Consider the following 12,523-nt stretch of genomic DNA (forward strand, 5'->3'; position numbering starts at 1 on the left):
CTGCTGCGTCATCGCCCAGCTGCCAGCGAAGCCATGTTAAGCAGGCACTGGTGCCAGGCCAGGGCTTTCAGTGCAGAGGGGGGATGGGGTCAAGACTGGGCAAGGAGCCGTGGCAGTGCCAGGTGGTGGCATTCAGGAATCTCGCTGTCCTGGGGAGGTGATGAGCATATTGGGAAGCAGACAGGGCTGGGTACTGGCCCCTCAGCCAGTGGCCCCCACCTCTTAAAGCCAGGCCTGGCCAAGCCCTATGGTTACAAACCAAGAGAAACGGGCTCATCCCAAGAGACCACCTGCCCTTGGGAACAGAACAGCGCTACCCGACGGGGGAGTTGGCTCAGCCCGGCCCAGTGTAGCAAGAACTATTTCAGAGCCAACCCGCTTCGTTCTCTGCTACCCAGCAGCATCCGGAAAGCTGCTCTGCTGCAAACATCTGCAGCAAGGAGGCTCTGAAATCTCAGGCCCTCACTGCTCGCCTTCCCCAGCCATCAGGGGACCGAGTTCGGCCGACCCCCCACCCGCTAATTAACCGTGGGCAGGAGCTGGGCACTGTAGCGTCTCCGCTGGGGGGTGGCGTCAGCACCAACCAGGGACCAGCCAGGAGCGACAGCAGCTCCGGTTCGGAGACGAATGACTCAGCAGTGCTAGACTCCTCGCTGCAGCCAGGCTGGGACAAGCTGCGCCACAGGGTGCCGGGAGCCGAGGGGAGGGAAGGAGGCAGCCCAGGCCCAATGATCAGCTGGGTTGGAAGCTACTTGCGCCATTTACTAGTCCTGTAAGTTACGCTGCCACCCCCGGAATCCCACCCCCGCCCCCCCACTGATCCAACTGTCACCCCCCACCCAGAACTCTGCCCCACGCAGATTCTCCCCCCAGGCCCCCACAGTGACAACAGCCCTGCTTCATGTTTTAGACGGATGTTTTATTGGAAACTTTAAATATACTCTGCAGACACGACACGACACCCAGCTGGGGCCCTGGGGAGCTGGGTGGGGATGCGGTGGGGGAGAGGCATGACGGAGCCAGTGGCTCATGAGTGCTCCTCGGCCAGCTTGTCCGCCTTCGCCACGGCCTCCTCGATGGGACCCACCATGTAGAAGGCCTGTTCCGGCAGGTGGTCGTAGGCACCTGCGCACAAGGGGCAGCAGTGAGGAGGGGGGGGACCAGCTTCCCTGCACCCCAGGGACTCCCCACAAGGGAGCAGCAAACACCAGGGCTTTTACACAGCTGGGGAAGGTCCCTGCAGCCTCATGGGAATCATCACAGCCCAGCAAGCCCCTGCCAGGCAGCCCACCAAGACGGCCATGGACCTCAGTGACCTGCTGGCAGCACCAGGAGATGTGGGCCCAGCCTCCCAGCTGGCAGCAGAGGGGAGTCTCCATGGGCCACAGCCATCATTCCCCCCCCTGCCAGGGCTGGGTTAGCTGAAGAGTCAATAGGCCCCACCCCCAGCACCTCACCTGCCAGGATCTCCTGGAAGCCCTTGATGGTTTCCTTCAGAGGGACCAGCTTGCCCAGGTGGCCAGTGAAGACCTCGGCCACCTGGAAGGGCTGGGACAGGAAGCGCTGGATCTTGCGGGCGCGAGCCACTGTCAGCTTGTCCTCCTCCGACAGCTCATCCATCCCCAGGATGGCAATGATGTCCTGGAGGGATTTGTAGTCCTGGGGGGAGAGACAATTGCTGCAGGCCACCGACAGGCTGGCAGAGCTGCCCGCTCCTCGGCAGCTAACCGGGGCTCCCTTCGGCACGCAGACCCCACAGCCTGTATCCTAGAGCGTCCCCTGACAGTCCAGCCCCGGGGCACTGAACAGGGGACCTCGAGGTCCCTTCCAGCCCTTTGCAGAGTACCCCAGCGCCCCCAGTCTGTGCTCCTCCCCGCTGTATCGAGCCCCAGAGGGGGTCAGGGACCTGGTCCAGCTAACGGCAGGGACCCTCCCACGGCAGTCACGTCCTAACCACTGGGCCTTCGTCGCTCTGACCCCGTGCAGCCCTCACCTGTAGGATCTTCTGCACCCCCCGGGCCACGTCGTAGTGCTCCTGCCCCACGATGTTGGGGTCCATGATGCGGGAGGTGGAGTCCAGAGGGTCGACGGCAGGGTAGATGCCCAGCTCAGCAATGGCCCGCGACAACACAGTCGTGGCGTCCAAATGGGCAAATGTGGTGGCAGGGGCAGGGTCGGTCAAGTCATCAGCTGGCACGTAGATCGCCTAGGCAACAAGGGAGATGCCGATGATGTCACGGTACAGCCAGCACGACGGGAAACCTCTCAATGAGCCAGGAGAGGCCTGTGTGGCCGAGCGGGCACTGGCCGGCCACTCCCCAGAACATGGGCTGCATGGGCGCCGGTTACCTGCACGGAGGTGATTGAGCCCTTGCGGGTGGTGGTGATCCTCTCCTGCATGGTGCCCATGTCAGTCGCCAGGGTGGGCTGGTACCCCACAGCCGAGGGGATTCTGCCAAGCAGGGCGGAGACCTGAAAGGGAGCAGGGTTGGGTCAGGCGGAGGCCGCAGAGACACAGACGGCCTTGCCCAAACGGGAGCCTGTCACGTGGATTGGACAGGGGGGGCAGTTCCATGGTGAGCCAGAGAAGGGCCATCTGGAGCTACAAGGAGAGTTCCTCCCCCCGCCCCCCCTTTTCGCTGGGGGCCAGTGTTCCCCAGCTCACCCCATTGGCCAGGTGACCATGGCTCCCTGGTGCCGGCCTGCCACCGTACCTCAGAGCCAGCCTGCGTGAACCGGAAGATGTTGTCTATGAAGAGCAGCACGTCCTGGCCCTCCTGGTCCCTGAAGTACTCTGCCACTGTCAGCCCCGTCAGCGCGACTCTGGCCCGGGCGCCTGGGGGCTCGTTCATCTGCCCGTAAACCAGGGCGACCTGCAGCACAAGGGAGGCCACCGTGTTACCGGGACAGCCGGGGCTGCTCACCCGGCCCCACCCAATAACCTCCATGGCGCTGTTCCAGGAGCACCAGCCCTAGCTCTGCCCCCAAGGACCACGCATTTCCCCAGTGAGCCTGAGCCAGAGGCTCTTTGCCTGGCCAGCCACACAGCACTGCTCAGGGTGCGCCGCACAGACCCCAGGGTTCGGCTTTCGCTCCTGGGCCGATACAGCAGAGCAGCTTGACCCCCAGGGATCTTAACCAGGGGCGCCCCCTCACCTTGGAGGTTGTGTCCTTCAGGTTGATGACTCCCGACTCGATCATTTCATGGTACAAGTCGTTCCCTTCGCGGGTTCGCTCCCCGACGCCGGCGAACACCGAGTAGCCACCGTGGGCTTTCGCCACGTTGTTGATCAGCTCCATGATCAGCACAGTCTTGCCCACGCCGGCGCCTCCGAACAGACCTGGGCGAGGGGGGAGCAGGTGCAATTGGTGAGCTCAATACCACCCCGACAAGCAGCTGCTGTGCCACGAGGCTCTCCCTGCCCCATCCCTTCTTTCCTTCTCAGAAGGCCAATAGTGGCTTCAGCAAACTCAGAAGAACGAAAGTCATCAGATTACTCATCAGCGAAGGAAATAGGACACTACTTCTGAACCCACCAAGCTCCTCTTACTCGGCCCCCACAGTAACGAAGGCTCAGGGTGGCTTCCTAAGCTCTAAAAGGGAGTCCAGCTCCATGAACCATGTGCTGACCCCGCCCTCCCCGACATGGCCCCTTTGATCTGCAACATACCGATTTTGCCACCCTTGGCGTATGGTGCCAGCAGGTCCACCACCTTGATGCCAGTGACCAGAATCTCTTGCTCTACGCTCATCTCAACGAACTCCGGGGCTTCGGCGTGGATAGCAGCATACCTGCAAGAGAGGGGCCCAGGGAAGCACGTCAGCTTGCAGAAGGTGGACGGCATTCAAGGCCTGCTACGGCGCACCCTGCCGCGGGCAGGCGACCGCAGCTGGCGGAAACACAATGAGCCGCCAGGGGCTCTCTTTTTGAGGACAGCTCTTAGGAGAGGTTCAGTGCCACCTCACTGCTTCTCTGCATTTGTAGCGCACCTAGGCAACGGGAACCCACGCTGGCTGGATTCAAGGCACCATTGAAATCGACGGGTAAAAGTTACTGAGCTGGGAGAAGACACCTGATGTTCAGTTTAGCTCCTGCCATACAAGTCCCAGTAGCGCCACGGAGATGCCACTGCAAACTCACAGCCATTTAAGAAGGCCCGGAGGGTCTGCGACAATACCCACCCCCCATTCTCTCATGCAGTCCCAAGGGACGCGCAGCCCAGCCGCTTTCAGTTCGCATTTGCAGGGCCTTGCTCCTTCTCCCCCGCCCTGCAAGACTGGAGAGTTTGCACTTACTGTTTGGTCGTTATGGGGCCTCTCTCGTCGATGGGCTCCCCAATCACATTCATGATTCTACCAAGGGTCTCGGGGCCTACGGGGATTCTGATTGGGGCCCCGGAGTCCAGCACTTTCTGTCCTCTCACCAAGCCCTCAGTACCATCCATGGCGATGGTACGAACCGTGTTCTCACCTGCCAGGGCATGGGAAAGGAGCATTACATGGATGCTACATAAAGGCTGTCACAGGTAACAAGACAGTTGCTGCAAAACCTGTCCTGACTGACCACAGCAAGCACAGCAGTGCCTCATGGGAGGAAGGGGGGGGTATCTCCTAACTTAGCAGGGAGGACAGTTCCAGGGACACCTCGTGGTTAGGGTACTAACCTGGGAGTGCTACATTCAGCTCCCAGCTCTGACACACGTGTGTCACCTTGGGCAAGTCGCTTTGCCTCTGGTACTGGAGGCTGCAGACGTACCCAAGGTGGAAAGGACATCAGAGCAGGTGACATGCACAGGAGTCCCTGGGAACAGCTTTCACCACACCCCCCGCTGTAGCCTCTTCCTAGACAGAGCCAGGCCAGCAGCCATTTTAAGCCTGCTCCTCCTCAGATCACAGTAGTGGCTTCAGCATGCTCAGAAGAACGAAAGTCATCACGCTGGATCATCAGCGAAGGAGGGAGGCCCCAGCCCTGTGCCAGTTACAGACCCGGAGGGGGCGCCGCTTACCCAGATGCTGAGCCACTTCGAGCACCAGCCTGGTGTCCCTGCCCTGCACCTCAAGGGCGTTCAGGATCGGGGGCAGCCCCACGTCGAACTGGACGTCCACCACGGCGCCGATGACAGCCACGATGCGGCCCGTGCTGACCCCGGCCTTGGCGTCGGGGGCCGCCTGCGCTGCATAGTCCCGTCCTGGGAGAGGGCAGAGGAGGCGAGAGTCAAGGTCAGACACTGGGGCAGGGGACAGGCTGCGATGCCCCTCCAGGGGCTTGGGGGGAAACAAGCGGCTTGTCAGAGGGGGCTGGGCCCCGTGGGAGAAAAGATCCTTGCAGCCGTTGCCCATCTGCACCCCGGGGGTACCAGCGCCCCCTGCTCCCAGGCCAAGTCTCCCAGCCCCGAGTTTGGCCTCCCTGACCCGGGTCAGTCCCAGCCCAACTCCAGCGCTACAGCCCCCTCCCCTGGATGCCCATCCCCCCACCCCCTTCGGCCCGGTTCCGGCCCAGCTGCCTCCCCAAGACCGTCCCCCGCCCGTGCCCAGATGCCCTGGGATCCCCCCCCCCAGCGGCCCGGTTCCGGCCCATTCCCCAGATCCAGCTCCCCTGCTCCCTTCAACCCAGGGCCTCCCCCGGCCTGGCTCCCACCCGCGGCCGGGCTCCGGCCCAACCTCCCCGGCCTGGGTCCCCTCCTGCGCGCCCCCCCCCAAACCCGGTTCCGCCTCCCTCACTCCGTGCGAACCCCCACTGCGGCCCGGTTCCGACCCCAGCTCCTCCCTCCGGGCCAGCTCCAGCCCAACCTCCTCCGGCCCCAGGTGACCCCGCCCGGCCCGGTTCCGACCGCCTCCCCGCCCTGGGTCCACCCCAGTCCCGTCCCGCCCCGCCCCGCACCCACGGGCCCCTCCCCGGCTCCCGCCCGGCCCGGTTCCGACCCCGCAGCCCGGCCCGGCCCGGTTCCGCTCCCAGCCCCCGCGCGGCCCGGTTCCGACCACCTCCCCACCCGCCCTGGGTCCCCCAGCCCCACCCCGCCCTCACGGGCCCTCCCGGCCCAGTCCGACCCGGTTCGGCTCCGCTCCCAGCGCCCCGCCCGGCCCCAAGGTGACCCCGCCCGCCCGGCCCCCGCACTCACGGGCCCCGGCGGCGGCCGCGCCGCGCAGCAGCAGGTCGCGCAGCGGCCCCGAGGCCCCGGCCGGGCCCAGCGCCCCGCGCCGCAGCAGCGGGGAGGCGGCGGCGGCCGAGCAGCGACTCACGAGCCCCAACATGGCGGCGCAGAGTGAGCCCCGCTGCCCGCCCGCCCAAGACCTGCGCCGCGGGGGCGGGGCCGCCGGGCCGCACGTGACCCCGGCCCGCGCGCTCTGTTGGGCGGCGGGCCTGCCAGTCCTGCGCCCCCGCGCGCTCATTGGGCACGGCTCCTGCCCATCGCTCCGGCACCGCCACTGCCATTGGGCGGGAGCTGTGCCACTCAGATGACGATGCCCCTTCCAGTTGGCCCGCGCAAGGGAGGAAACCCGCCTCGGAGCTTGAAGGGGATTGGCCGATGGGGCTGGAAAAGGCGGGCTCACTACTTAAGGGCGCAGGACCCAGGAAGGCGTGACCACGTGTCCTGCCTTGTCCTTGCTCTAGGGCTGGGCCTGGGGCTGCTGGGGGGGGGTTGCCTGACTCCTGGTCCCACAGGCCTTTCTCAGCCCCTGGAGCCGGCGTGGCCCCCGGGAGCATCTACACCGAGCCGGGCCCCTGGCCTGGTTTTAAGCCCGACGGTCCATTTTCCCATGGGTTTGACCCCTGGCCAGTACTGAGACAAAAACCACATGTGGGTTGGTCTGGGCTCACTTTGAAGAGTGCGAAGCTCCCTCCCCCCCCGCCGGCCTGTAGGGTGACCAGGCAGCAAGTGTGAAAAATCTGGATTGGGGGGGGGGGAAATAATAGGAGCCTATATAAGAGAAAGGCCCAAAAATCAGGACTGTCCCTATAAATCGGGACATCTGAACCTTGCCCCAGACACTCCTGGGACAGAGCCGGGGTGGGGGGTGTCACCCGATCCACCCTGCCTTGTAAACCCAGCCCTGCGGGAGCCGGGCTGGTTGAGTCCACACTGTGTTGTAAACCTGGCCTCACTACTGCTGGGATTTGAGCTACATCTGCACTGCAAAATGACAGGGCTTGGACCAAAATTACAGGGGGACCTGAGCTCTGACCCATCTCCCAGCAGGGCCCTAGGATTCAGGTCCTGAATGCTTGTTGACCTGAGGCTGATTTGTGGGTTGACGGCAGTCTGAGCCAGCACAGAGATTTGTCCCAGGTCACACAATGAGGCAGTAGCACTGTTAGAAACAGAACCCGGGAGAACTGAATGTCAGCTCACCCAACACAAAGCTGGGAAGACAACCCAGGAGTCCTGGCTCCCATTTTCCCTCCACTAAGCGCCTCATTCTCTGCCAAATCAACATCAGTGACGCATTAGTGCTCCGTTCCCACAGTCAGGGGTAGCACTGGGCCCACCTTATGCCACCATTTTAAGTCTGATTTAAAAAAAAAAAAAGGAATCTTTCTGTAACCAAGAAGCTTGAATAGAAACCATAGTTATTTGATCACTGTAGCAGTGACGTGCATGGCTCAGAACACGGTGCTCTCCCCCTTCCAGTCTGTACTGACCTCACTGATCCAGTGCAGGGTTACGAGGTGCCTCACTAGCCTACTTCAGTGCCAGTGCCCAAAGCCAGGGGGCTGCCGTGCCCTCCCCTCGCTCGGTGGCTAGTCCAAGCATCCTGGCTAGAATCTCACTGGGGTAGGAATCCTCAACCCCTTCCCACCCATGACTCAGTACCCCTTCTCCCATCTAGCCATTAAGAAGGGTGGTTGCTTGCAACCTCCATGATAACCCCTTCACTACAGTAATTACATTGTCTCCAGTTTCATTTGGACACATTGTTCTCCAGCAATTCCTCTCCTAAACGTATGTGCACGGTTATAAACAGCTGCTGTGATCCACTCAGAGGTGGCTGCATTTTAGAGCATAAGGGAGGAGTGAAGGTATCCCTGTGAGCCGTTCTCCCATTGGTTTCTAAAACATTTTGGCTCCCCTCCCCTTGTGATGAAAAGTGCTATATATAAATAAAATAAAATAAAATAGATATTATCTGAGATGCTAATAATCAGACATCCAAAATTTTCAGTAAGGAAGGTCTTAACCAGGATGGTCAGCAAAACATAGGTATCCCTTAGATTCTGTAATCCCAGAGCTGTCATACACAGGAATCTACCACTACCACATCAGCAAGACCCACAGGTGAGTTATCTACACCTAGCTAAAGAGACTCCAAAAATGGGAAAGGATACACAGCCTTGACACGTTCAGTTTAGGCACAAAAAGTTTTCCAAAACCTTTGAACAACACTGATGAATCACATCATTGAATAAGGCAGGTGGTGGATGTTTCTGAAGTCAGTAATTAGTATCCACATGCTATAGCGAAAGCAAGAAGTGATCTTGTCAATGTGAGACCTTTTGATCAAGATAAACCTGAAATAGCTGCACACCAATTAGGGTGACCAGACAGCAAGTGTGAAAATTTGGGACAGGAGGGGGGCAATGGGGGAGGGATAGCTCAGTGGTTTGAGCATTAGCCTGCTAAACCCAGGGTTGTGAGTTCAGTCCTTGAGGGGGCCACTTAGGGATCTGGGGCAAAATCAGTACTTGGTCCTGCTAGTGAAGGCAGGGGGGCTGGACGCGATGACCTTTCAGGGTCCCTTCCAGCTCTATGAGATGGGTTAATAGGAGTCTATATAAGAAAAAGACTCCAAAATCAGGACATCTGGTCACCCTAACACCAATGCACTTATCTGATAGGAAGGCTAGCTAAAATAACCTCCCCTTTCAGCCCTTGGAAGTGCTTCCTTCACATCCCCAGCAAGGAGGTAGTTTATTATTCCCCATTTTACAGCTGGGGGTAACTGATGTGCTGAGAGGCACTTTGCTAAGTGGCAGAGTACATCAATTTCAGTAGAAATTAGGCATCCCCACTCCTGTCTTAACTCTGAGATGCTCCCACAAGAAGCTCATTACTAAACTGGGGGCCATTATTCTTACCAGCACTAACCCACAATTTTAAACTGGGTGTGCAGAATTTCATATTAATATAATTTCAAGACATTTAAGCATTTTTTCAGTTATTTTTAATTTTGACAGTAGTGCAAAATTATGGATTTTAAATGTTTTTAATTGATTCTAAATTTAATGATAGTAGATGGTGAGAATCAAAAAGTTCAATCTTTATAATTATTAAAACATATATTGTCAACATCACATCAAAATGTACAAAACTGGTCTCCTTACATCAAAAGCTAAAGTTCTCAAGCAGCATTTTCCTTACATTGCCTCTCTGTACATTTCAATGATCAATGGAAATATTTCTTTTGCTGCTTTGTTGGCATGCAGCGAAACCAACATTTACCAATAAAAATCCAATTCTTCCAAGCCTAATTTTAGATAAACATCAAGGGCTTTACAGTAAACAGAACATTCATGAGATCCTTAACGCTGACCCCCTGTGCATGAAATAAAGACACTAGAGCAGCGCTGGAAAAACAATCTACTTGCCTGAGATGATTATTCTGGAGGGAAGAGCAGAATATTAGTTTTTTCATTATCCTTCATTGTGGTAAGGTAGAACAAAGATCTTGTGCCCAGACTGGTAATTTTCATGGGAGTTTTACAAGGTTGATCATTAAAAGATTTTTTTATTTATTAAACTCCTCTGGCTACAGATTGATTCTCTTTGCTTGTCTATTGTTTAGCCTGCCCTGAAATGGGAAATGCAGCCACTTTGATAAACGGACTGAAAGGTAACTGTTGGCACGGGAGCTTGGGCATTGTGTCTCTTTGTCCTCCGTTGACGTGTTATTTTGTAACTCGGTCAATCCTTACGCCTCCTCTAACAGTCCATTAAGCGAACTTTCTTCTGAGCGAGGCTGGCGTTGCTATCAATAGATCCTGCTAAAGTGCAGACCTAAAATTAGCACTGCTGGCCAGCATTTCGAGCCGCCCTGCATTTCTGAAACAGGGATGCCTGTTCCCCCCCCTTAGGCCCAGGTACACTCAATCCACCACCTCACTCTTTGAGCAGAGCTCAACAAGGACAAGCACACACTGGAGAGTGCTGACCACTGGCTGGAAGGTGAGCTGGCTTGTTATAGGAGAGAAGCACAACGCACGAAGGGCCGGAGTTGGAGCACACTGAACTCAATGGAACGAATCCCCATCAAGGCCATGAGCCCCCTCTAGCAATTGACAGTTTAAACGAGTCAGATTAGCACGAGTAACAGCCCCCCAACTTGTTAAAAGTTATTCGGCCCTTTTTAGTCTCATTCTAGACTCGTGACTCAGCCTTGGCAGCGTGGTGGTTTCTGGATCCCTAGGTACACAAACTGCTGTATCCTTTTTGTCTTGTTTACAGTAGAGCATGCGGGGTTTTCAAGCTGTGGAGGGCAGGGGACAATAGAAGGGATTTATAAAGGACTTTGCATATGCCTGGAGCCTGACCGCCACTGTTTTATATTTACCACCTCACAGAAAGAATTGCAGCAAGCACACTCCTGTGGACTCTCACTCAAGCTGCTATGGACTGAAAAGAGCAGTTAATAGAATCTAAAATGAGCCCTGTTACAATAGGTTATACCTCTCCTGGCATCCCCCCCTCCCCCGTCTATAGCCTATACCTACCTGTCATCCCCTTTACCGGCCACAATCAGTGGCTCACATCGCTTCAAGTTTAACTGGCCCAAGAGGAAGCAGTCCCTTTGGAGGACTATTGGGACACCCTTTTGGAAAGTAGAAAAAAAATCTCTGCCCGTTGTCACTTTGGTGCTTTCGTTCTCTCCCTCAACCGTAAGTTCCTCAGAGCATAGACCAGCACCACTCCGCTTGGTTTGCTTTGCACTCGCTTCTAGGAACGGCGCAGCCCAGTATTTGCAAACCACAAAACAGACACTTGAGCATTATTCAGTGTAGCCACAGCTTGACCCGCTAGGACTCCCAGTAAACCAAGGCAAACCAATGCTAAAACCCATAGAGAGTTGAGTTGAGTTCATCGGGGCAGTCAGACTCCACAAAAGCCTTTCTACTGTAATCCAGGTTCCAACTGTTAGAGGCAGTTCAAAACATACCCTCTCACCCCAGCATGCAGCTGCCTCAGTCTCCTGGGTCACATGGCAGCACTTACTGATGTAGGTTGGCACAACTAGCTTCAGTGTCTACCCCAAAGCGTCACCATTTGGACAGAGTGGTTCGAATGCCAGTGTTCGTTCTGTTGTCTCTGGATCGATGGATGGATCCTCTCCAGGTCTGCCTGGGGGTCCCCTTTGTTTCCCTGATGTGTCCTCACAGGGTTGGGGAGATCATATGGCGTCCCTGCAGGCCGAGGGTCTCCGGTTGTCTTAAGGCTCATAAATATCAGGGAGTTAAGAGCAGTATATTTAGCCTGCTCAGCCTTCCTCCTCCACATCATAGGAAAGAATTTATTAATTCGAACAGACAACTCTGCTGCTGCCTTTTACATAACCACGAGCACAATTGACCCAACATTGCCTGGAGACAACAAACAACTCGATTCATCTGAGTGGCTTTTCCCATGACATGACTCAAATGGAGCTTCCATAAGCAGCACCTGAGCCTCACCATTGCTCTCCTGTGAGCAGGGCTTGAATCCTTAACAAATGTGGCATTTGTCACAAACATGGGATTCTCCCACACATAACTAGGGTGGCAGTGGGCTGCTGGCAGGGCTTAAATCCCAGCATGAGGCATCATTCCAGTACGGAGAGAAAAATTGGTCAAAAGTCCTAAAATGAAAACCTAGCACTAAGAACTACGTAAGGCCAACTACAACTAATTAACTAGCTTCTAACAACAGGGTATATACACAGAGTGACAAGCGCTTCCCTCACAAGTCTGGAATCACTGACAACCATCACTGGCAGTAAGAAGGAACTGAAGAGGGTCGTGTGTGTGTGTGTGGGGTGCACAATCCTCTTACATCAGCACACGTGGCAACAGAGGGCGCTCCGATCACCCCGACGGGTACCACTGCAGGAAAAAAAATCTCCGGCAACTGTGCCTAAGGCAGGCACACCGCTACAGTAGAATAGATGTGTGCTAGCTCCCAAGGACCATTCACCTTCTCTGCATCTGCTACCTTTCTCTAGACAGCCCAGTTCTTTTCCACACATTTTTATTTAATGCAGGGGTTTAGGCAATTGCCCTCAACTGGCAGTGACTCTATTGAAGCAGGTAATCTGGTGCCTAAGTTAGATATAGGAGCTGGACAACAGCCAGCTATTACTAACAATATTTAGGACCCCTTGAAAAGGGAAGTTGCTTAAGTAGACATCCCTGATGAGCAGGGGGACACACTGCTCGGGACTACAGCAGCATATAGGGACAGTAACAGAACTATGACAAAAACTGAACAAGTAGGGTCATGTCTAAGTATTAGTTGCATGAAGCCCAATTTACGGTGTGCCAGGAATAAGCCAGAG

At 56.4% G+C, this 12,523-nt stretch overlaps 1 protein-coding gene and 2 non-coding genes across 3 annotated transcripts; all 3 read right to left on the bottom strand.

The window, feature by feature from the left end:
• Positions 1 to 898: 898 nt before the first annotated feature.
• ATP5F1B (ATP synthase F1 subunit beta) lies at positions 899 to 6,275 on the bottom strand. Its single transcript, XM_039513645.1, has 10 exons — positions 6,121 to 6,275; positions 5,008 to 5,190; positions 4,298 to 4,472; positions 3,672 to 3,793; positions 3,157 to 3,341; positions 2,715 to 2,873; positions 2,350 to 2,472; positions 1,994 to 2,206; positions 1,458 to 1,659; positions 899 to 1,125 (listed from the first exon to the last, which is right to left on the bottom strand). The coding sequence occupies exons 1-10, from the start codon at positions 6,251 to 6,253 to the stop codon at positions 1,028 to 1,030; spliced, it is 1,593 nt and encodes a 530-aa protein (XP_039369579.1). The 5' UTR covers positions 6,254 to 6,275; the 3' UTR covers positions 899 to 1,027.
• On the bottom strand, positions 3,438 to 3,511 carry LOC120391498. Its single transcript, XR_005591360.1, has one exon. It is a non-coding gene; the product is annotated as a small nucleolar RNA SNORD59 (small nucleolar RNA).
• On the bottom strand, positions 4,882 to 4,955 carry LOC120391499. Its single transcript, XR_005591361.1, has one exon. It is a non-coding gene; the product is annotated as a small nucleolar RNA SNORD59 (small nucleolar RNA).
• Positions 6,276 to 12,523: the final 6,248 nt, after the last annotated feature.

This window comes from Mauremys reevesii, linkage group 25 (genome assembly GCF_016161935.1).
Source record: "Mauremys reevesii isolate NIE-2019 linkage group 25, ASM1616193v1, whole genome shotgun sequence".
Taxonomy (NCBI): domain Eukaryota; kingdom Metazoa; phylum Chordata; order Testudines; family Geoemydidae; genus Mauremys; species Mauremys reevesii.

Excerpts from the sequence above, each read along its gene's own strand:
- ATP5F1B (XM_039513645.1), bottom strand. The coding sequence starts at position 6,253 with ATGTTGGGGCTCGTGAGTCGCTGCTCGGCCGCCGCCGCCTCCCCGCTG. Across the intron at positions 3,794-4,297 it reads GGCCCCATAACGACCAAACA|GTATGCTGCTATCCACGCCG; the intron begins GTAAGTGCAAAC and ends CCTCTCTTGCAG. Across the intron at positions 1,126-1,457 it reads CTTCCAGGAGATCCTGGCAG|GTGCCTACGACCACCTGCCG; the intron begins GTGAGGTGCTGG and ends CCTTGTGCGCAG.